This window comes from Equus quagga, chromosome 3, assembly GCF_021613505.1.
Source record: "Equus quagga isolate Etosha38 chromosome 3, UCLA_HA_Equagga_1.0, whole genome shotgun sequence".
Lineage (NCBI taxonomy): Eukaryota > Metazoa > Chordata > Mammalia > Perissodactyla > Equidae > Equus > Equus quagga.
The window spans coordinates 93703065-93724418 of record NC_060269.1 but is presented as its reverse complement, the minus strand read 5'-3'; the positions used below and the strand labels follow the sequence as shown (position 1 = coordinate 93724418).

General features: G+C 34.0%; 1 protein-coding gene across 3 annotated transcripts in view; it reads left to right on the top strand.

Annotated features, from left to right (window-relative positions):
* BMP2K (BMP2 inducible kinase) overlaps nucleotides 1-21354 on the top strand; it is a 117056-nt gene that overhangs the window by 55561 nt on the left and 40141 nt on the right. For all 3 annotated transcript variants that reach the window (XM_046656328.1, XM_046656327.1, XM_046656329.1), the window contains exons 4-8: nucleotides 2633-2775; nucleotides 5126-5247; nucleotides 7602-7683; nucleotides 11545-11677; nucleotides 21053-21156. In XM_046656328.1, coding sequence (XP_046512284.1) covers nucleotides 2633-2775; nucleotides 5126-5247; nucleotides 7602-7683; nucleotides 11545-11677; nucleotides 21053-21156 — 584 coding nt within the window. The remainder of the gene's footprint in view (nucleotides 1-2632; nucleotides 2776-5125; nucleotides 5248-7601; nucleotides 7684-11544; nucleotides 11678-21052; nucleotides 21157-21354) is intronic.

Genomic DNA, 21354 nt, shown 5'->3' with positions numbered 1-21354 from the left:
CACATGTTCTTCCTCTCCTTCCTGGAGCTAACAAGCATATTTTTCTTGTGGAGACAGTAGAAATACAAGTGAGCAAGTAGACGATGTGAGGCCTCTTAAGGCCTAGGCTTGGGGCTGGCACACTGCCACTTCTGCCTTATTCTGTTGACCACACCAAGTCGCACTGAACTGAAATCAAAGAGCAGGACATTCTCTCTGCCCCACTTATTGGGAGGAACTGCAGTTACTGGGCGAAGGGCGTGGATAAAGCAAGGGTTGAAGATTTGGGGCCAATGATGCCATCTACTGCAGATAAAAATTAGTTGTCTTGTAAAAAAAAGTCATAGCAAAATTTAAATGGAATGATAGGTTTCACTCTATGGCTGTCTAAGTTAAATGGTAATAAGTGTAATCTCAGAGATAGGAAAATCGTTGGATGACTACTTCAAGAGGTTAGAAGAATGTTGACTTTTTAAATTTTAGTGATGAAATTGGGCAGAATGTAAAAGCTTTTGTTTAGGAGATGATGCCTGTTTGAAAAATATGGAAAGATTTGAAAGTTATATGCATCTTGTTTTAAAAGACCTTCAGTATACTGAATCTGAATTTTTAAATTTTGAATCTGATTTTTAAATGTTTCATTAGAATATCCTTATGTTAATTTAATTTTCAGAAGACTTTGATTTTGAATAATTAAATTTTGTTTCTGCATTTGAAGTGAGCTCAAATACAGCTTTTAGCTTTTTATGGGGATTTGGATTTTGTGATTCAAAGTTTCTAGCCCAAAGATCTCTGAATGGAAGAAAGAGGATTAATATTTTAAAATTTTCAACTCATTACAACATTGAAAGTTTGGAAGTGGTAGAATGAGTTCAAGGTTATAGTTTCTTTAGCTGTGAAATGATATTTCAAGAATGTAAATGAATACCAATAAAACACTTTTCATCCTGTTAAATTTTTGGTTAAAATGAGTCAGGGTGTCCGTCAAACAGGAGGATGGAGGAAATTGCTGCCTACCTCCATCTTAGGAGATACCCTGAACAAATTACAACCCAGCAGACTTGTTTTCTGAAAGTTAGGGATTGGTAGGGATTGATAACTTGTAAAATTTAATGTTTTTTCTGCTTTAAAATTCTAAGAAAAAACTATTTCACAAAATACATGACAGTGCTGTTTAGACAATAATAGTAAAAGTAACAGGTGTATATGAACTTTCTTACAGATTACAAAGTAGTAAACATTTATTTATCCAATCTTGTTAAAGGAAAGTATCAAGTTAACTATAAGCTTGCCCTTTTAAATTCCCAAACTTGATTTTTGTTAGAATGCTTTCTGAATGAATCACATGTTCACTTGTGTTCTTAAAATATAACAATAGTTAACTTTTTCTTAATAATTAAGAGTTGTCATTATTAGTCCATCAATTATTATAGTATATTGTAATACATAATAATCCTCTCAGGGCTCTTTGGTATGTGTGGCTATTGATGTTAGTAAGTTACGCTGCCCATTATCTGTTACCAGGTTAGAGCATTAGCCTCTTAACCTATCTCGCCATTTCTCCTCTTATGATTCCCCGCATCCCCCAATCGAGGAGGTCTTCTAAAAAGTCAAATCAGCTGGCCGGCCTGGTGGCGCAGCGGTTAAGTTTGCACGTTATTCTTCTCGGCGGCCAGGGGTTCACCGGTTTGGATTCTGGGTGCTGACATGGCACCGCTTGGCCTGCCATGCTGTGGTAGGCGTCCCAAGTATAAAGTAGAGGAAGATGGGCATGGATGTTAGCTCAGGGCCAGTCTTCCTTAGCAAAAAGAGGAGGATTGGCAGTAGTTAGCTCAGGGCTAATCTTCCTCAAAAAAAAAAAAAAAAGGCAAATTGGGAAGTTTCTTTGGTTCTCAAGATAAAATCTAAAGTATGGCTGATCACTGTCTATGTTGTCAGTGTCATCTCACCTTACTCTCTTATCTGCTTCCTAGACCATATCCACTTTGGCTTTCTTTAAATTGTTCAAGTCATTAAGCCCTTTCCCAAATTAGAGACCTTTGTACATGCCACTCGCTATTGCTAGCATGCTGTTCTCCCAAATCTCTGCCTGGTTAGTTCCTAATTATCCTGCACTTCCTTGTGCAGCTCTTATCTGACATCCACTCCTCCCCATCCTCCCCATCCTCCTTCACCAATTTGAATTTAGGTTTCTCTCGTATTATCCTTATTGTATGTAATTATGATATACATTTGTGTGATTGTTTATCTCTGCCTTTAGACTATAAATTCCATGATAATAGAAACTATATTTTTGTTCACCATTGTTTACTTAATAACTAGCACAGTGTAGAATAACTGTTTCTTCAAATTTGTGATGCCATCAATTATAAGGTCCACTCTGATTTAAGAGATGTCAAAATATTAAAAAATGGTCAGTAACATTAGCAGGCCATCTTCTATCTTAGGATGTTTTCATCTCAGAGATGTAAAATGTGAAAAAATGTATGTCATTGAATCAATACAATGTGGTATAATACGTATCCTTACATGAGAATTACGAAAAAGCCAGTTCCCCATTGCCTGAGACCATAAAGGCATTTCTTAATTTCTTTATTTGTGATAAACTTCCTTTATTAAAAATATGTCCTCTCAAAATTACTTTTTTGGTTAGCTGGGCAGGTAGTGAATCAGATGAACAAGAAGCTGCAGACGGGTTTTACGGAATCAGAAGTGTTGCAGATCTTCTGTGATACCTGTGAAGCTGTTGCAAGGTTGCATCAATGTAAGACTCCAATAATTCACCGGGATCTGAAGGTATGAACCCTAGACTACTTATGGATAATATAGTTTAAGCTTTGGAGTTAAAATGTTTTTGGATTGTCTTCATCTAAATTAGTTGTTATTACCGGCACTGAGATCAGCCTCTGTCCTCTGCTCCATTTCCTGAGGCCGTCTAAAGACTGACTGTGGAATTGAAATCGTGCTTTCCATGTCCCTGAAGCTTGCTAGCATCGCTACAGAGGAGGGTTTTGTGCCCTCTACTCTGCTTCTGTTTTACATCATAGGCTTCTTTAAAAGGTTTCATTTGAACAAAAGTGTGAACGTCACTGACACAGGTTGAATGTCCCTTCACACTATTCTCTCCCAGTTCAGTATCCCTCCTGTTTCCTGTAATCCTTATTAAGCATCAGTGTTTTCCAGAGATGCTGGAGGTAACCGTAAATGGGTCTCTTTACTCATTTATTTATAATTTACTATAGTTTGGTGGTGATCGTCTTTAAAGTGTCTTTATCTTACCCTTTGTGGGCTCTGACCTCTTGTATATGGTACCAACTTGTTACACTGGAAAAAATCCCCAAAGGGGATTGAACCTTCCTAGAATCCTATAGCTAGAGATATCATTGCACATATCATTTAGAAACACGTGTCCTCTTTGATGCCTACAAACACTAAGATTACAAAAATTCCTCTTCCTGAAATACTTTATGCCCAGATATCCCATAGCTAACCTTTCCCCACCTTCAGGTCTGCTCAGATTCAACTTCTCAGTGAGCCCTATCTTGAGCCACCTTATTTATAATTATAGCCTGACATTTCCATTATCTACTTCCTTTAACCTTTTATTAGGTCTTGTCACTTTCTAAAATACTATAGCATTTGCTTTGTATTATACCTATTGTTTATTTTCTGTCCTCTCCCATTAGAATGTAAGCTCCCTGTGGGCAGGGATTTTTCTCTTTTGTAGGATGTATCCAAGTGTTTAGAATGGTGCCTGCCACATAGCAGGGTCTCAGTAAATATTTAATGACTGAATGAATCCCACTTCTGACTGACTGTACAAAATATATGAAAGGTGATTATAAAAAGCTCTTAAGATGTAAGACAGTACAAGATGTCACTTAGGGTATAGGTTGTTAACCATGAAAGTATCATCTAGGGAAACCTACAGTCAAAGGATAAAAGTTAAGGTGAGATTGAAATGCCTGACCACAGACCTCTGTCCTTTAATTTGGATAGCCAGTATAGTGTATTTTGGTTCTTTTGAATATGCAACTTTTACATTTTCCCTAATAATTTGGTATGATTTTTTTTGTGCTGTTATAGCTCATTAACTTTTTTCATATAAAGTTGATGTTTTCAGCTGAATCTTCTTGATTTAATTAAAATCAGAAAAGACATTGAACTGCATAATTTTGCATAGGCCATATATCACATGCTTAGTTTTTTTTACATGTGTAAATTTATGCAAAGCTACGTTTAAGTAGTTTTTTTATATGTCTTTATTGTGTGCAAATTTTTTAAAAAAGATTAAAATGAAATATAGCAGAAAAATTATAAAGAAACTAATGTGGGCATTTTGGTAGAGTGGAGAGAAATTGAATTACTTGTCCAAGACTGTATCATAAGAATAAAAAATATTGTGGAAAAAATGTTAGAATTGTATCATTTGTTTACTTTATTCCAGTACTGTTCTAAGTACTTTACAGGTTTTAATTCATTTAATTTTTACAACAATCTCATGTAATATATATTACCTTCCCCGTTTTATAGATAAGGAAACTAAAGCACAAGAGTCGTTAAGGAAATTGTCCAAGGGTATATGCTAGTAGCAAGAGTTTGGCTGTGAACCCACATTCCTCTGTGTTAGAAACTGTATACTAATTTGTTTATTTAAGTTAGTACAACTCTGACCTACAAGTTAAGGCATGAAGTCAAATCTGTGTTTTTCAATGTAATATTTTAGATAAAAATGGTATTAGGAGTCAGTCGGGGTAGAATTTTAATGGTTTTTCTCACTACTTGTCTGTTGATAAGCTGAAGTGTCAGAAAAGGAGAAAAATGGAAGTATAGTATAGACGCTAACTGCTGCTAGTTCTCCTTCATTGAAGCTGTTTAGAGAGGATTTAGAGTTTCTTGGCCCCTGCAAAAATCGTTCTGGGATGGGAGAAGCACTTCTCTGTTCTTAGTAAGAGAAGCAGGAGACATAGTAAAGTATATTTTTGCTCTGATTCGTTTGTCCTTTCTTGTAATTTGAAGTATCTCAGATCTCTCGCTATATATAATACAGCACAGACCCTTCGATGTTTGTTGTGTAAAAACATGATTGTAAAAAGATAATGTTTACTTTGAAAATACTACTAATTATTGATTTTCTTTTCTTAAGGTAGAAAATATTTTGTTGAATGACAGTGGAAACTATGTACTTTGTGACTTTGGCAGTGCCACTAACAAGTTTCTTAATCCTCAAAAAGATGGAGTTAATGTAGTAGAGGAAGAAATTAAAAAGTAAGTGTCTATCTTTATTGTACTTTGTCTCATGGGAATTTTAGTTCACTTGAGTCTGTGACCAGCTCTGCTAATACAAATTTTAGGTATTCTGCTTATAGATTTCTTCAAAATATTTCTATGCCATTGACATTGATTATGTCAGATCTAGCTCAGTAGGAAATACATTTTACCACAGATACAAGTTTTTCATCTATATTGTCAACAAGTTTATCAAGAGGTTTGTTAAATAAGCTCTAATAATTAGTGGAATTATTAAAGGGAGTTTTAAGTGATTGTTGAGTTCGGTTAAACATCTTTGTTTTTACTGATACTGAAGATTTGTGCTTGTTAGGAAAAAATTAAATTATTTGAAAACATTTAAGCTTTTACTTCATATTTAATATTGATTGACTTCTGCATGCATTAAAAATAATGTGGAAGTTGTGTTACTTTGTAATAGTGTATTGGCAAGCTCTCTGGTAGAAATGTAAGTCATATCTGCTTTATACATATAAAGCATATCTATTTTCTTAATCTTTTACTTTCCATGGTTGTGAGAGTGCCTATAAGGACCTCTCTCTGACTTTTCTGTTTTCTAGTTTTAGAAAATAGAACTGTTTTTAAATCTTAAATTACCTTAATAAAATGACACAATGCAGAAAGATCTGTCAGAATAGGAATTTCTAAGTAGTTACCTTTTCCAAGTTGCCTTTCTTCACTTCCTCACAAGTTCTCAATTGTTTAAGACCACGTAGGAGCTATCATTTGAACTGCAATGTGTATTTCGAAATAGCTCAAGTAGAGCTGATACTACTCTGGTCCATTTTTATAAGGTTGTGGATTTCTAGTCAAGGTAATTTTTCTCAGGAAACTTAGCCTATGTTGATTATGTTAGATTCCATAAAAGCAGACATCTTAGGAAGTACATAAATGTCCTGAAGAACACAAGAACTATACCTGATTGAATTGGCTTCTTGGGGATATATGTATATACATATAATTTTTAAAAAAATTATCGGATTATGGGGCCAGCCTGGTGGTATAGCCCTTAAGTTCGCATGTTCTGCTTCAGTGGCCCAGGGTTCATGGGTTTGGATCTTGGGCGTGAACCTGTGCACTGCTCATCAAGCTATGTTGAGGTGATGTCCCAAGTGCAAAATACGGGAAGACTGGCACAGATGTTAGCTCTGGGACAATTTTCCTCACCAAAAAAAAAAAAAAAAAAAAAATTATGATATATAATGACTCTAGGATTCTGCTCAAGCATCTCTGACTTCCTGGAAGTTTCCTTTCTTGCTGTTGAGCTCTGAAGTATAGTTAAAGTTTAGTAGAATTTTGCATTAACGATGAATGTAAACTTGTAATGGGTTCTTATGCTTTGTAGCTCAGTTGAGGAGTTAATGGGCTATTTATTCAGTTAGTGGGTATTTATTCAGGGCCTACAATGTAATGGACATTGTTTATGGTGCTGCTATATAGCAGTGAGCAAAAGTCCTGCCCTCAGTCAGTTTATATCCTGGTTTCTTAGGTGCTCCTTTGTAATAGTATCGCTCAGAATATCTTACCAATCAGGATAATTTGTAAGTAAGGTGGTAGAATGTTGAGCTTTAAGATACTTCATGTAAAATAAAATGTATAAACACTCAAAATGAATGTTAAATTATGCCACGATATAGGAAGTCCTTCCATATTCTTATAATTTCTGCCCTGAAATTGAGCACAACTTCATTAAAATATTCTGTTCATAATGGAGTTGGGGTTTTTATATTGGTAACTATTCATAGTGTCTTTTAATTCCAAATAGCTTATGATGGCAGTTAGCATTAGAAGCATACTTAATTATTGTGGTTAGAATTATGAGAACTAGATTACTTTTAAAACAACAGTTATAAAAACAAACCTAAAGGAATTTTACTACCATGTGCAAGGAAGTATGTTTGAGTCCATAAAAAAAAACTCCTTAATAAACATATACATTAATTTTTTGAGAGGGTAGAAGTTTTGCTTTTAAATTAATAGACTAAAATATTTTGATAAGCATATTTTTATAGTCAAATTATGGTTTTTCAAATGGGAAATTTAAGAAAAACTATATTTCCAATACGTTGTCTTTATTTAAGATTTTTCTATTAAAGAAAATAAGTTTTTATATCATTAGATGCTATTGCACTTATTGAATAAAAATGTGTATGGATACTTTGTATTGTTTAATCCTTGATGGACTTTTAATGAGCTTTTAAAAATAGTATTATCTCTAAATAACGTTATTGAACATGAAAGTTTTTTGTAGTATTTTATGTAGAAGCATTGTAGTATCTGTCTTTTTTTTTTTTTTTTTATATCTCCACTCCGTTTCACTTATTTACTGCCAGGTATACAACTCTGTCATACAGAGCCCCTGAAATGATCAACCTTTATGGAGGGAAACCCATCACCACCAAGGCTGATATCTGGGTAAGGCCAAGGAAGGCTGACATTTTCTCTAACCAAATTTAAAAGATATGAGTTCAGTTGATTACTTTCCTTCTGTCCCCCAAAAGGTATTTCCTAATGAGTAGAAGAGAATGGTGTACAAGAGAGCTTCATATTCAGGAGAAGAAAAATATTAGAACATTTTATCTTCTTAATCCTGAAATGGAAAGCTTAGGTATAAAAAAGCAAATAAAGGACTTCCATATAATGTAACTTTTTACCACAGTATTTTTTGGAATTTAGATTATATATGAGTGTTAACATCTTTTTGATTGAGTGGAATTTTGGTTGATTACAGTATGAAAAAGCTGGCCATAACTCTTAAGTAATTACACTGACAATTTTCTGGGGTATTTTAGGATCTTTTAAATGGAAACTAACATGAGTAAAACTTTTTTGCTAATTATAAACATACCAATGACTAATTTCTCTATTTTGAAATTCTTTATCATTTAGCATATATATCTGGATTGAATTATTGAGGTAGATCATATTTCTATTAGTTGAACTTTATGTTAGAATGTCAGTACTTCTTAAGAACTTATTTCATAAATAAAATATGTTTTGACTGTATTTAATAAACTAGCAGGAAACTCTATTTTAATTGTGAATTCATATAAATTCAACAAATGTTTAGCCATATCTACCACTAATGAACATATTAGGGATGGAAAAAATTCCTTTGGAAATAGTTCTAGAGTTTACAAGCAAAGTCATTTTATTTTGTTTTTAAACCATAATATCTCCTTGGTTGTCTTCTCCTGGCCTTCTCTAGTAAGGGTTGGGATACCAAATGTTTTCACAAGGTAATAAAAAAGAATATCTTTGATATCTTTTCATTAGTCTCCATAATACGTACTTTTTCACTAAACAGTGATTCTTAAATCTTGTGGTACTTAAATTTTTACCTGTATACATAATTGAATCAAACCATAAGTATGTTTGATTTAGTAAATTTGATACTGCTTATATATCACCACCTTCTATAAGTCAAACTCAGTTTGCTTTCCTCAGCATCAACATTTGACTCATTATGGCTTATAGTATGTAGTGTAGAAAGTAAATTCAATTGGGTCTTAATTTATAAAATGAAGGTTTTAGAAGAGGTCGCTGTGGAAATCATTTCTGGCCTAATTTTGTGAGTGTTTTTGAAATCCGTATTGCCTAAAAGAATATTTCAACAGCAGAGGAAAGACAGACATCATAACTTCACTACAGCTTTGAGATCCTCAAAGGTTGATTAAAAAAAAAATTAATCTCCTAGCATACGATTATTACCCAATATATTAACAAAAAGGAAGGAATCCTTTTTTTGGTTCATTTTTCACCAGATTTAGTATGCATGCCAGGCAGCATACTAAGTTGCCAGTGATAAGTTTAAAATTAATACCATTTGTAATTAGAATATCAGGTAGTATTTCTATATTGGATAACTGGGTATAGCTATGGAATTACAAATAGATACTCAAAGAGTTAAAAAAAGCAAGAAAAATAATCAGAAAATAGAGTCTATGTTTATATGCTTGACAGAGTTAGAATTTTAATTTCCATGATGCCATTTTTATGCTTGTCTTAGCTCAGGTGAAACAGAAGTATACAACAACATTTTAGGTATGAATTAAAGAATATCTGGAAAAAATATTCCATTCATATTGGTTAAGAATTATATTTCTGATCCTGTTTCAGGATAGTATAGTTTCAGGATTCAGACAGTTATGATATTCGTGTTAAAGTATTTATTTAGTACCTTATATTTGGGGAAGAAAATTTTTTTTGCTTGGAAGTTTCCATTGTAGGTAATTTTTATCCTGAGATTGAGGATGCTGATTTTATTAAGCATTAGGAAATTCAGTGAGAGATCCTTGATGTTACCGTTTAATGAGAAAAATTGAAGATGATGAGACTCAGCTTTCAAAATCAGGTCATTTGTTCCCTCCTGTTTCCTGAACAGTTCTCATTCTATCAAATTGATAAAGAGGGAAATGCCTTTGGTGTGGAAAAATTGGGACACCTCATTGTGTTCACACTATGTGAACCAGAGAATTTTAGATTTATGTTTTTTGAGTATACGGCATTGCTATCTAAAATTGTTATCTGGCAACTCCTACATTTACTCTAACACAGGACACATTACTAAAGATTTGATTGATAAGATAAAACTGGCTAAAATGCTGATTTACTTGGCTTAGACTGTCCTCTGGGCAGTAGAAAGGTATAGTTTAATGCAGATGTTATACCATTAATAGTATTTTTGTAGTGCTGTTAGGGAGCCTTATGTTCAATTTGCCGCAAAAATGCTGAAAATATCTTCCTTATAGAAAAGAGCATCATAAATATTTTTTAAGCCACATTGAACTGGTTATTTCTATTCAGAATCTTTAAAATTCTGTTAGTCACATAATAAATAACCCAATAATGTTTTGAACTAATATGTTGAAATTTTTAGGCCTTTAAACTTTTTTCATTATATATATTATATATAATATATATTATATGTTATAATTTGGAAAATAATGTTTTGTAAATTAATATTGAACTCACAAAGGTATTTCTGTATGTTGTAATCTTCGTAGTATTAATAAAATTAGTATATTTGTTAGTTGCATTTGCTAAGTTGATATGTAGAGAAAATCCAACAAAGGAAAGCTGATTTGCTAATTTTTAGGTAGTGAGGCCCAGTTTTAGTATTGCTGATATAATTGTATACAAACTATTGGATAATTTTATACAATCTGTTTAGAATGAGAAATGCCGCTTATACTCTTAAGGCGTATAGATGACACTTGTTGTAATAACATAGTGATTTCTTAAGCCTAAAATCACATTTTATTACTACTTCTCAGGTTTGTGGTGTTAGCAGCTTAGCTAGAAATTTCTTATGCTACTTTTCCAGATGTAATTTGTGTTTTAGAGTATTTTGTCTTCGTTGTCCACAAGTAGACTGATTAGTGCCATGATGTCTATGGAGCCATGAAAGTGAAGCAGACAGAGCCCTTCCTTTTTGAATTTTAATATAGATTACCCAGGTACAAACTTGATTAGTAGAACGTAGAATAAAAATGATAGGATTATACACAGAAAATGAGGACTAATTTTTATAATATGAAACAATGACATGTGTTTAGTGAATAATCAATTAAAAGGTATTGACGGTTGTCTGATAAATTTAACTGTGCTGGCTAACTCAGATTTGGAATCTCAGGATTTTAAAACATGTTTTACAGTGAATTTATAAAAAATGCTGCTAGAAGGAGCCTTGTGCTTATTTTCTTTGTTATATGTTAGTTATATACCAAATACGGTCGTGCGCTGCATAACAACGTTTCAGTCAATGATGGGCTGCATATATGACAGTGAGCCCGTGAGATTAGTACCTGTAGCCTCCATGTGTAGTAGGCTAAACCATCTAGGTTTGTGTAAGTGCATCTGATCGCGCTCAGTCGCCTAACGACGCATTTCTTAGAACATACCCCTGTTGTTAAGGGACACGTTACTGTATATATTTTCCTTGTAGAAGAATAAGAATACAATTTTTTTTCCCAAAAGGAACCAGCCACTTTTAATCTTAGTTATATCATTCATGATCTAGAGTTTTGTGATAGCATTAATTCAGCCAACTTGCCACAGATATGATAGAAAAAAACGGAAATATTAAGTTAAATGTCTTTTTAAAAATTAAGCACATTAATTTGTGTAAGCAGTAATTTGTGAAAAGATTGGTCCAGTATAGAAACAGGGCTTTTTTTAAATAACGCATTTAGTTTTTGATTTGGGGGTCTTTTTATCTCGTGGTTAAGTTGATTGCTTGAGTTCTGATAATGTTCATGCTTTTTTGTTTTACAGGCCCTGGGCTGTTTACTGTATAAACTCTGCTTCTTCACTCTTCCTTTTGGTGAGAGTCAGGTTGCTATCTGCGATGGCAGCTTCACCATCCCAGACAATTCTCGTTACTCCCATAACATACATTGCTTAATAAGTAAGTACTCGGAAAAATTATAATATATTGTACTTAGTGCCTGCTGTTTACATTCCTTTACCTAACCTAGTCTTCTAATTTTATACAGTATGATTTTGTGAAACTGTAGTAAATAAAAACATTTAAAAAGATGTTGATAAGACTTTTAGAGGAGTAAAAGCAGCCTAATTACTGATTAGTACGTGGATATTTTTAAGGCCTTAGATAAGCTTTTGTAGAACACAGAGGTTATGTAATTAAGGAAACTGGAATTTCTGGAAAAACTTACAACATAACATTTAATTATTTAGTCTTTCTACTTTTGAAATCCAAATATCCAGATCTGTTGCTTGTTTGGATAAAAGTATTGCTAATCTTAGATTGTAGCTTATTTGGCCATCCTTTTTAATATCTATTCTTTATTGATTGTAAAACGGTTATCGCAAAGCAATCCAAGTGTAGTAGTATTAGAAGGAGTAGTCCTGTGGGCTGTTGATTCCAAAAGAACACCTTAGTGTTCCTCCCAGCCTTCTTGAAGATTCTTTTCTTCCTTTTGATAGATACTGTAATTTAGTTTTTTATGTATATACATGGTGAAAATTTCTGAAAAAGATGATATCGGGCCAGGGGGAGGACCATCAGATGTTAAAATATATTAGGAAGCCGCAGCATTTAAACAGTACCTCTCAGCACTGTTTAAATTGTTTCTAGCATTTCTATTCTGTTTCTTTTTCATTTTAATTATCCCCTGTCATAGCCTTCAGCTACATAGATCAATGCAATAGAAAAGAGAGTCAATCTAAATATATTTGATGTTTTGTGTGATAAAGATAGCAGTTCAACTCAGTGTGGAAAAAGAGATGGAAATACAAAAATGGATTAGCCGTCTGTGGACAAAAAGTCAGCTGAATCTCTGCCTCAAACTTTTTGCTAAAATTTCAGATAAATGAAAGACTTAAATACTAAAAATAAAACACATGTACTTGAAGAAAATATATCTGAATTTATTTGTAACACTGCAATGGGTAATGTATAAGTTAGGCATTAAATCTCAGGAACTAGAAAAGAAAAGATGAGTTTATTAACATATGAATTTAAACCATTAAAAGTCCCCCTAAACCCATGGCCAGCATAAAGTCAAATGATAAATTGGAAAAAAATATTTGTTAGGCATTTGAAAAAGGCTAACTTTTGTAATTTATGAAGCTCATATAAATCAAAAAGAAAAGGGCAAGCACTCCAAAATAAAAATGGTCAAAAGAAAATGGAGCATAAAAGGATATCTAGCCTCACTTTGCAAACTTATTTAAAGCATGGTCTTTTTATTTCTGTAACGTGGATTTGCTCATACACGTTGGAAATTGGAGAATTATGTCAGTTGAACACAAAAATCACATTACTTTATGCGGAATGTTTTTCCTAGACAAGGGGAACCATTGGGGCGGGGGTGGTGTTAAACTTAACAGAGGAAAGGAAATAGCCCTAAGCTTGGCCGCTGCACTGCCAGCGTGAACACTGTTGGCTTTAATTGGAGAACATTAAATATGAGTGCTTGTACTGGGATTTTCTTCCCGGGGAGAGAGAGATCTACCTCTCTCGTTTTGTGTGGCTCCCTACCAGTGGATGACCCCCTGAATAGCACCCCCACTGGCTCAGAATTCCACTTTTATCTTCATTGGTTGAGCACCTCTCAGCCTTGTTTTGATGTGTCTTTATATCCTTGTGGCAGCTTCCAGCCAAATTAAGCCACTTGTCTGTGCTGTCCAAGTTACCTTCCCAGGTACCAACTGATGTTTTTGTCAGTGCTTGGTGACAAAGTTATATAGTTTTTCAGTGATCTGTCCCAACTCTGTTTTTCCCATCAGCCCTATTTGTAGCCTGCCATTTTGCAGAATGTGAAATTTTTTTTAAAGAGCAAACATATGTTTAGGGTATATTTGAATAAACATTAGACTCATAACCCACTTTATCTTATCCGGGTGTATTCCTTTTCATTGTCCAAAAATTCAGGCACCAGAAGCATGAAAGAACTCTGATTAACTGGGATGCTCAAAGATTAGGTTGAGAAATTTACTTTGTTTTTCTTTTCTTTTCTTTTCTTTTTTGGTGAGGAAGATTGGCCCTGTGCTAACATCTGTTGCCAATCTTCCTCTTTTTGCTTGAGGGAGACTGTTGCTGAGCTAACACCTGTGTCAGTCTTCCTCTATTTTGTATATGGGATGCCACCACAGCATGGCTTGATGAGTGGTGTCTAGGTGTGTGCTTGGGATCCAAACCCGCGTCGCGAACCCTGGGCTGCTGAAGCAGAGCACATGAACTTAACTACTATGCCACCAGGCCAGCCCCCTGAGGAATTTACTTTGCCTGCTGTGTGTTCTGGCTAATTGAAGTTTAACCTTTTATTGAAGCCCTTGTAAATCATTGTAACTGTGACACTCTTTTGTTGCTAAGTAAAATGTTTTAAGCACAATTGAACTGAGGATTTTGTTGGGGATCTTGCAATGTCTTAGAAACTCTGAATATTCTCATTGGGTCACACTGAATGAGAGACTGGACAGTATGGTACCCTAACTTGTGATTTAATTTGCTTATAGTAATAAGATCTTAATTTCTTAGGTTAAGTATGGGTTTTTTTCTTCTTGGTGTATTTGTGTGTAGGTATGTGTGTGTAATGGAAAGGTGGAAAAGCTCAACACTATTGATAATTTTAGGATCTAATTGGGCTCTAGTCATTGATGCTTTATTGTGCATCATATGCTTCCTTTCTTTGTCAATAAATGTACAGATTTTAGTTTTTATCAATGTTACTATAAATTTGACCATGTATTAATGTCTTTGAACTTATTTCTGACAGCTAGGCAGAAATTTTAAAAAAAGGTTAAGTAAAATAAAAGCATTCAAGTAAATGTTGAATTTATCGCCTCTCAAAGGGTTTTAACGCACTTTTCTTTTTAAATATTGTCTTTAGTAAAAGCTTAATGAAGTAGAGATTTTTAAAAATTAGAACATATGTGTGATTTTTCTAGAAAACATTTAGATTCTTTGCAATTTTGATTACATTTTTCACATGTGATCTTGCCTGTTTCCCACCATCCTGTTTAGGTTCCTCTGCTTTTATAATATATAATTAGTGATTTACATTACTTTCAAATAAATCCTACATTCAGAAAATCAAGAATTGCCTAGCTGTGCTCACAGTTTCTGAAAGTGAAACTTTTCATTGCCAGTTGTCTATTCATGCAGTGTAGTTGCTCCCACATATTAATATAAGATAAAGCATTAAAGAGACATATCTTTTTAGCATTAACAGTTTTACTAATGCTGCTTGCATCTATTTTATATGACTCAGGATTTTTGAAAATGAAATAACCATGTGTAATCTTTGTTAAAACTGTGTGATTTGTGGTTACATAAGTATTTGAATATACTTTTGATTATCACTGATTTGGCCGAGGGTAGTTATTACCTACTGTCCTTAAAGCTCAGTTTAACTATTAATTTCATCATACTTCCCTGCAGACTTTTCTTCTTAAAAGTAGGAGAGTCAATTATTTAGAATTTTTCTTCTTAGCTTCTGTTAGCTTTTCCAAGTGATGGAGGTGGATTGAGGGGTCAGGAAGGAAGCACTTTCCTTTTATGGATTTAAGAGTTGAAAAGAAATTAAGAGAACTTTTAGAGGAGAATGAGAAGCAGAACTAAGAGGATTTCTGAATAGTTATGATGAGCGACCAGAAGGCTGGCTGCCTCAGCTTTCTTTCAGCTCCTGTGTTGGAAGGCGGTTAAGGAAATGTATTGCAGAGATTAAGAACAAGACCTCTGGAGCCAAAGGGCCATGGCTTGTATCTGTTCTCTCACTAATTTGGTACCGAACATTGGGCACCTCCATTTATCTCAATCTCATTTCTAAAAGAGCGTACTGAAAGTACCTACCTCTTAGGATTATTGTGAAAATTAAATGAATTATGAAAAGTGCTTAGTGTGTGTAGGTGCTCAGTGAGAGATAGTCTTTAATACTATCATTACTACTACAATAACTACCACTGCTACCGATATCATTATTCTAATTCTTTCTGAGCTAACCTAGTTTCTGATTTTCTGGGTAAGGGGTAGGGCATGCAGGTATCCATTAGGATGTAATTTCCCTGCAGAGATTTCTTTGGATGCTTTGAAGCAGAACTTGATTTTGTGGATTAATAGTGGCTCTATCGAAGGCTTACCATAAGTTGTATTTTCCAGAATATCCTGTTAAATGTAACTACTAAGATTATTTTTCTCATCTCTTACTTTGTGCAGTGATGTAGTGCTTCATAATGAACAGCAGGGAAAGCTTTGTTTTTCTTGCTTTTGGGTCTGCTCACTTACTGTTGCTGTTATGGTTCTGTATCTTAGCTCTTAGCAGCTCATCTTTTGGGTTTAAATTTATTTATTTATTTTTAATGAAATATAATTGACATATAACATTATTTCCAGATATATAACATAATCTATGTGTATACTGGGAAATGATCACCACAGTGAGTCTAGTTAACATCCATCACCTCACATAGTTACACTTTTTTTTCTTATGATGAGAACTTGTAAGATCTACTTTCTTAGCAACTTTCAAATATACAGTACAGTATTATTAACTGTCACCATGCTGTACATTACATCCCCAGGACCTATTTAGTTTAAAACTGGAAAGTTTGTACCTTTTGATCACCTTCACCCATTTTGCCCATCTTCCACCCCTGCTTCAGTCAACCACCAGTCTGTTCTCTGTATCTATGAGTTCGTTTTTTAAAAAAATAGATTCCACATGTAAGTGAGATCATATGGTATTTATCTTTCTCTGTCCAACTTATTTCCCTTAGCATAATGCCCTCAGGTCCATCCATGTTGTTGCTAATGGCAAGATTTCTTTCTTTTTTATGGCTGAATAATATTCCATTGTGAGTGAGTGTTTGTGTGTGTGTGTGTGTGTGTGTGTGTGTGTGAGAGTGAGTGTGAGTGATATCTGTCTGTCTGTCTATTTTTCTTTCTATCTACCTACCTACCTACCTATTTATCTATCTGTCTACCTACCTACCTACCTACCTATATGTCACATCTTCTTTATCCATCCATCCATCGATGGACACTTAGGTTGTTTGCATCTCTTGGCTATTGTGAATAGTGCTGCAGTGAACATGGGGGCGCAGATATTCTTTCGAGTTAGTGTTTTCATTTCCTTTGTATAAATAACCAAAAGTGGAATTGCTGGGTTATATGGTAGTTCTATTTTTAACTTTTTGAGGGACCTCCGTGCCTTTTTCTATAGTGGCTGCACAGTTTACATTCCCACCAGCAGAGCACAAGGGTTCCCTTTTTTTTCACATCCTCGCCATCTCTTGTTATTTAATGTTTTTTTGAATAATAAATAAATTTGTTTTAATATTTATTTTTTGTGGGAAACCAGGAGCTTGCTTGCTTGTTTTCAATACACTTAAAATTTATTACAGAAATTAAAAATATATACAAATATAGGCAGAACAATGCAGTGCAGTGAATTATCACGTACCTCTTACCTAGCTTCAGTGACTATCAACTCATGGCCAATCTCTTTTCATCTTCACCCTTACCTACTCTCTTCTCCTATATTATTTTTGGAGAAAATCTGACATTTTAATGTATGTTGGAAAAGAAATCAAATATTAAGATTGGATTTCCTTGGAGGTTTTCAGTCATTGGCTCTGGGTTACCACTTGGGGAGATGTAGAGAGAGAGCTCTGATCAATAACTTACAGAGACAGCTACCAGGACTATCTCAGATATACTATCCGGCATATTTATAGTGACATGTAGTGTTTTCTTTATGACTGAACACATTTATTATATTAGCTTTTCAGTTTGGTTTCATTTCAACATTCCATAGAATAAGGACATGTATACCTAACATGTAAGTTTCTAATAATAATCTTAATGGGTTAACAGATAAAAATAACAAGTTAATGCTTGAAATATTTAGGTTGCAAAATTAGAGTGGGTGTTTCTCTTTTCAGACAGATTACTGTAAGTGTAATAACTGGAAATCTGTGGGAGAGAAAAAGTATCTTTATGGAAGGAAGAAAATTTAACAAAATTTTAAGGAGGAAAATTCTTTTGAGACTCCTGTCCAAAGTATTTTGTTGAGCTGTTAGATCAGAGATGCTGGTTTAGCTTTTACTTGCGCCCAGTCATGGATTCATCATTTTGTGTAACTTGAAGGGGAAATACTTTATTTAATTTTTGGCTTGAGTCTTGATGAAACCATAATTGACCTTCCAGCAGCAGTAGCTCCTAAAAGCTCCTTTAGCTACTCTTTTTATTGGAATAATAGATATTGTGCTTTCCTATGCAAAATTATTATAAATGTAACTAATTCAGCTGCCTCAGACGGTGTTTTTTAATCAGATGTCTGATGGATCAGTTGGAAATGTGGTGGTTTCATCGTACACTACTTCAGTGCTGAGACTGCTTCATGTTCTGAGGTTGTTTTTAGTGGTGTTTGTGTCAGTAGAAAGATTTATAAAATTAAAAGGAACAGAGAAGTATGCTTTCATTTCCTTGTGGCTCACTTTTTAAAAGTCGATTTTGTATTTGCAGTAGAATCAGGGTCGATGGGAATGGTCTCATGATGATTCACATTATTATTTTAAGTTGAGTAAACAAGGATGTGTTCTAGCTTTCTACCTTGTCTCTCTCTTTTTTTTTTAACTTAATCATTTGATTCATTTTTGGATAAACTGGACCTATGTATTCTTTAATCCACTCCTTCCCCTCAAGAGCATGTTTTTTTAGATGTTATGGTTTTATTATCATGAAATAGGAGTTAATAAAACACGAGACTTGAGGATTAATTATTGTGAGAGGAAATGGCTTTGGACCAACTGCTTAAAAACTGAAGTTGTCATACGTGGTAGATGTGCCTCAGTGTTTAGCTGGATTAGAGACAATGGTCTGTGCTCCAGATTACATTACTCAGTAATCTAGGAGTACATTTTGCAACCCAGGCTCTTGGAGAGTTTGGGAGATTATATTATTTAAATCGAAGTCTTAAAGATGCCTTATTGAGTTTTTTTTCTTTTTCTTTTTTAATGGCTGATAGTATCCAATATAAAAATATTCAGAGATAAAAATGTGGCCATGTTCTGCCTGTGGTGTTCAGCCTCTTCACACTTTGAATTTAGAACCAAATCAGACATGGGGCACAGCAGCTTATCAGATAATAAAACTGTCAACAATAATAGTGATAAAGCAGAATGAAATTTGAATCTGAAGCCACATGGGCCTGTTAATGTGTATTCAACCCCCGATTTACTCACACCCATTCATAGGCAATGCTGGAAAACCATAGACTTGCTCACAGAAGCAGGCCACTTACACAATATGGTTTCACAGAGAACATGTATGTCCTGAGAATAAATTGTTCTCTAAGAAAGAGCATCAGAGATTGGTGTGTGTGTGTACTTATTTCTTTTTTTCTAGTCCAACAATTAGACAAATCACTGAAGAAGAATGAGTTATAGTAGTAGAGAGAGGTCCCTAACACAGTGCTTTTCAAACTGTTTGACTGTGATCCATAGTAAAAATATATGTTTTAGTTATGACCTGGTGGTACATACACACATGCACCCACACACACATGCACGCACACATGAAACAAGGTTAATGAAATACTGCTTATACTTACCACATTAAAGCACTCTAATAATGCCTACTCTATTTTATTAAAATAAATGCTAAACATGACCTTTTAAACTGATTTTTTTCCTACTTTTTCTCCCCAAATCCCCCCAGTACATAGTTGTATATTTTAGTTGTGGGTCCTTCTGGTTGTGCTATGTGGGACGCTGCCTCAGTGTGGCCTGATGAGTGGTGCCATATCCGCGCCTAGGATCTGAACTGGCGAAATCCTGGGCGGCCGAAGCAGAGCTGAAACTTAACCATTCAGCCATGGGGCCAGCCCCTGTTTGGTTTTGAAAAATTATATGAATAAACATTTGTTGTTAAAAGTCTGTTTAAATTTATCCTCATATCATGCACTGTTGTTTCTTTTAAAACATTTACTATCTGTTGGTATTAAGATAAGATATGATTTTGGAGGATAAAAGAAATCTTGTAGATTCCTCAAATCTTTTCTGGAATGAGGTTGAATATAAATTAATAATATTAGAATTAAGTATTTTTAGTTATTTCTGTCTAACTATGGTGATAAAATAAAAAAATCAATTTTATAAGTGATAATATGTTAGCCTTTGTAAATATATAAAATCAAATTACATGCAGAGTATTTGTAAAACTGAGTTTAGAATCTCTTGAATAAATTTCTAAGTTTGTGCTTAGTGTCATTTGCCAAACAACTGTTTTTTTTTTTAACCAAAATAAGTTTATCATGCTGTTGGACATGTTACACATTGTTTGTTCAAATCTTACTTAATTTGAAGGGAAGATTTAATTCATTTTGATTTATAATTTTAATTTAGCCTTTTATATACTTTGATCTCTCTATACATAATTAATTAGCAAATTTCAGAATATTATCTGATTAATGCTATAAATTTTACATTCCAAATAGGCTTAAAAATGATTTGAACATGGCTATAGGAACGTAGAGTTAATCAGTAAAGCAGAGTTAGAACATGGAGATGTCTTAACAAAATATGAGTTTTTCAGTTATAGACTTGAATATAAATATCAACCTTCTTGTGACGTTGTAAATTAACAAGTCACCCAAGAAATAGACAAGTGATAGTGGTCATTTTGGTTAGAAAAAAGGTCAGGCATTTCAAGCAATGCTTTAAGGTTGATGTGAAATCTGCTTATGATAGGACCATAAAACTCTCCTCATACTTCTGGACGTGATATGGATAAGATGCTGAAATACAGAACTATGGTGACTATCGTTAGCATCCGTATGGGAAGAAAGCATGTTTTTGGAAAACTATAGTGTCAACCCTGTACAACTTTGTTACATAGGTTGTAATGCACACAACTTAGTCTTTTCTCAATGATTCAGGATCATTGAAAAATTAGTAGAGGTATTTTAGATAATAGTGAAAATAAGGACCCCTACTGTAGCCCTGGAACTTTCTTGAATAATTCCCCAGTGTTCACTAAACTCACATTTTGTGTGTTCATATTTGTCATTCATACTTCTGGTGCAGAGCTGTTCTATAACTGATTTGTCTTTAGCTTGAGATAATGCTTTAAGTTCATGTATAAAATAATTTCTATATTTTCTGTAAACATTAACAAAGTTTCCTAGAATCATCACTAATCTTAGAATGGAAGAAGAAATGTGTGTGTGTGTGTATATTTTTGTAAATCCTTGTAATGTGCCCTTAAATAGCTTCTGTGTTCAGTGAAACTTCCTAACATTTTGATCTATTCTTGCAGGGTTCATGCTTGAACCAGATCCAGACCATAGACCTGATATATTTCAAGTGTCCTATTTCGCATTTAAATTTGCCAAAAAGGATTGTCCAGTCTCCAACATCAATGTAAGTAGTTTTTTAAGTAGAATAGGAATTTAAAATCCATATCATCATGTGTGATATATATACTTTCAGAGTTGGTTGTTTCATGACAAATGGTCTAATAGTGTGTTTGTGAAGAGTATTTTTGATATAAAGCCACAGTTGCCAAACTGTGCACCAAGGTGCCCTGGGGAGCTACAGTAGACTTGGGGGCACTCGAGG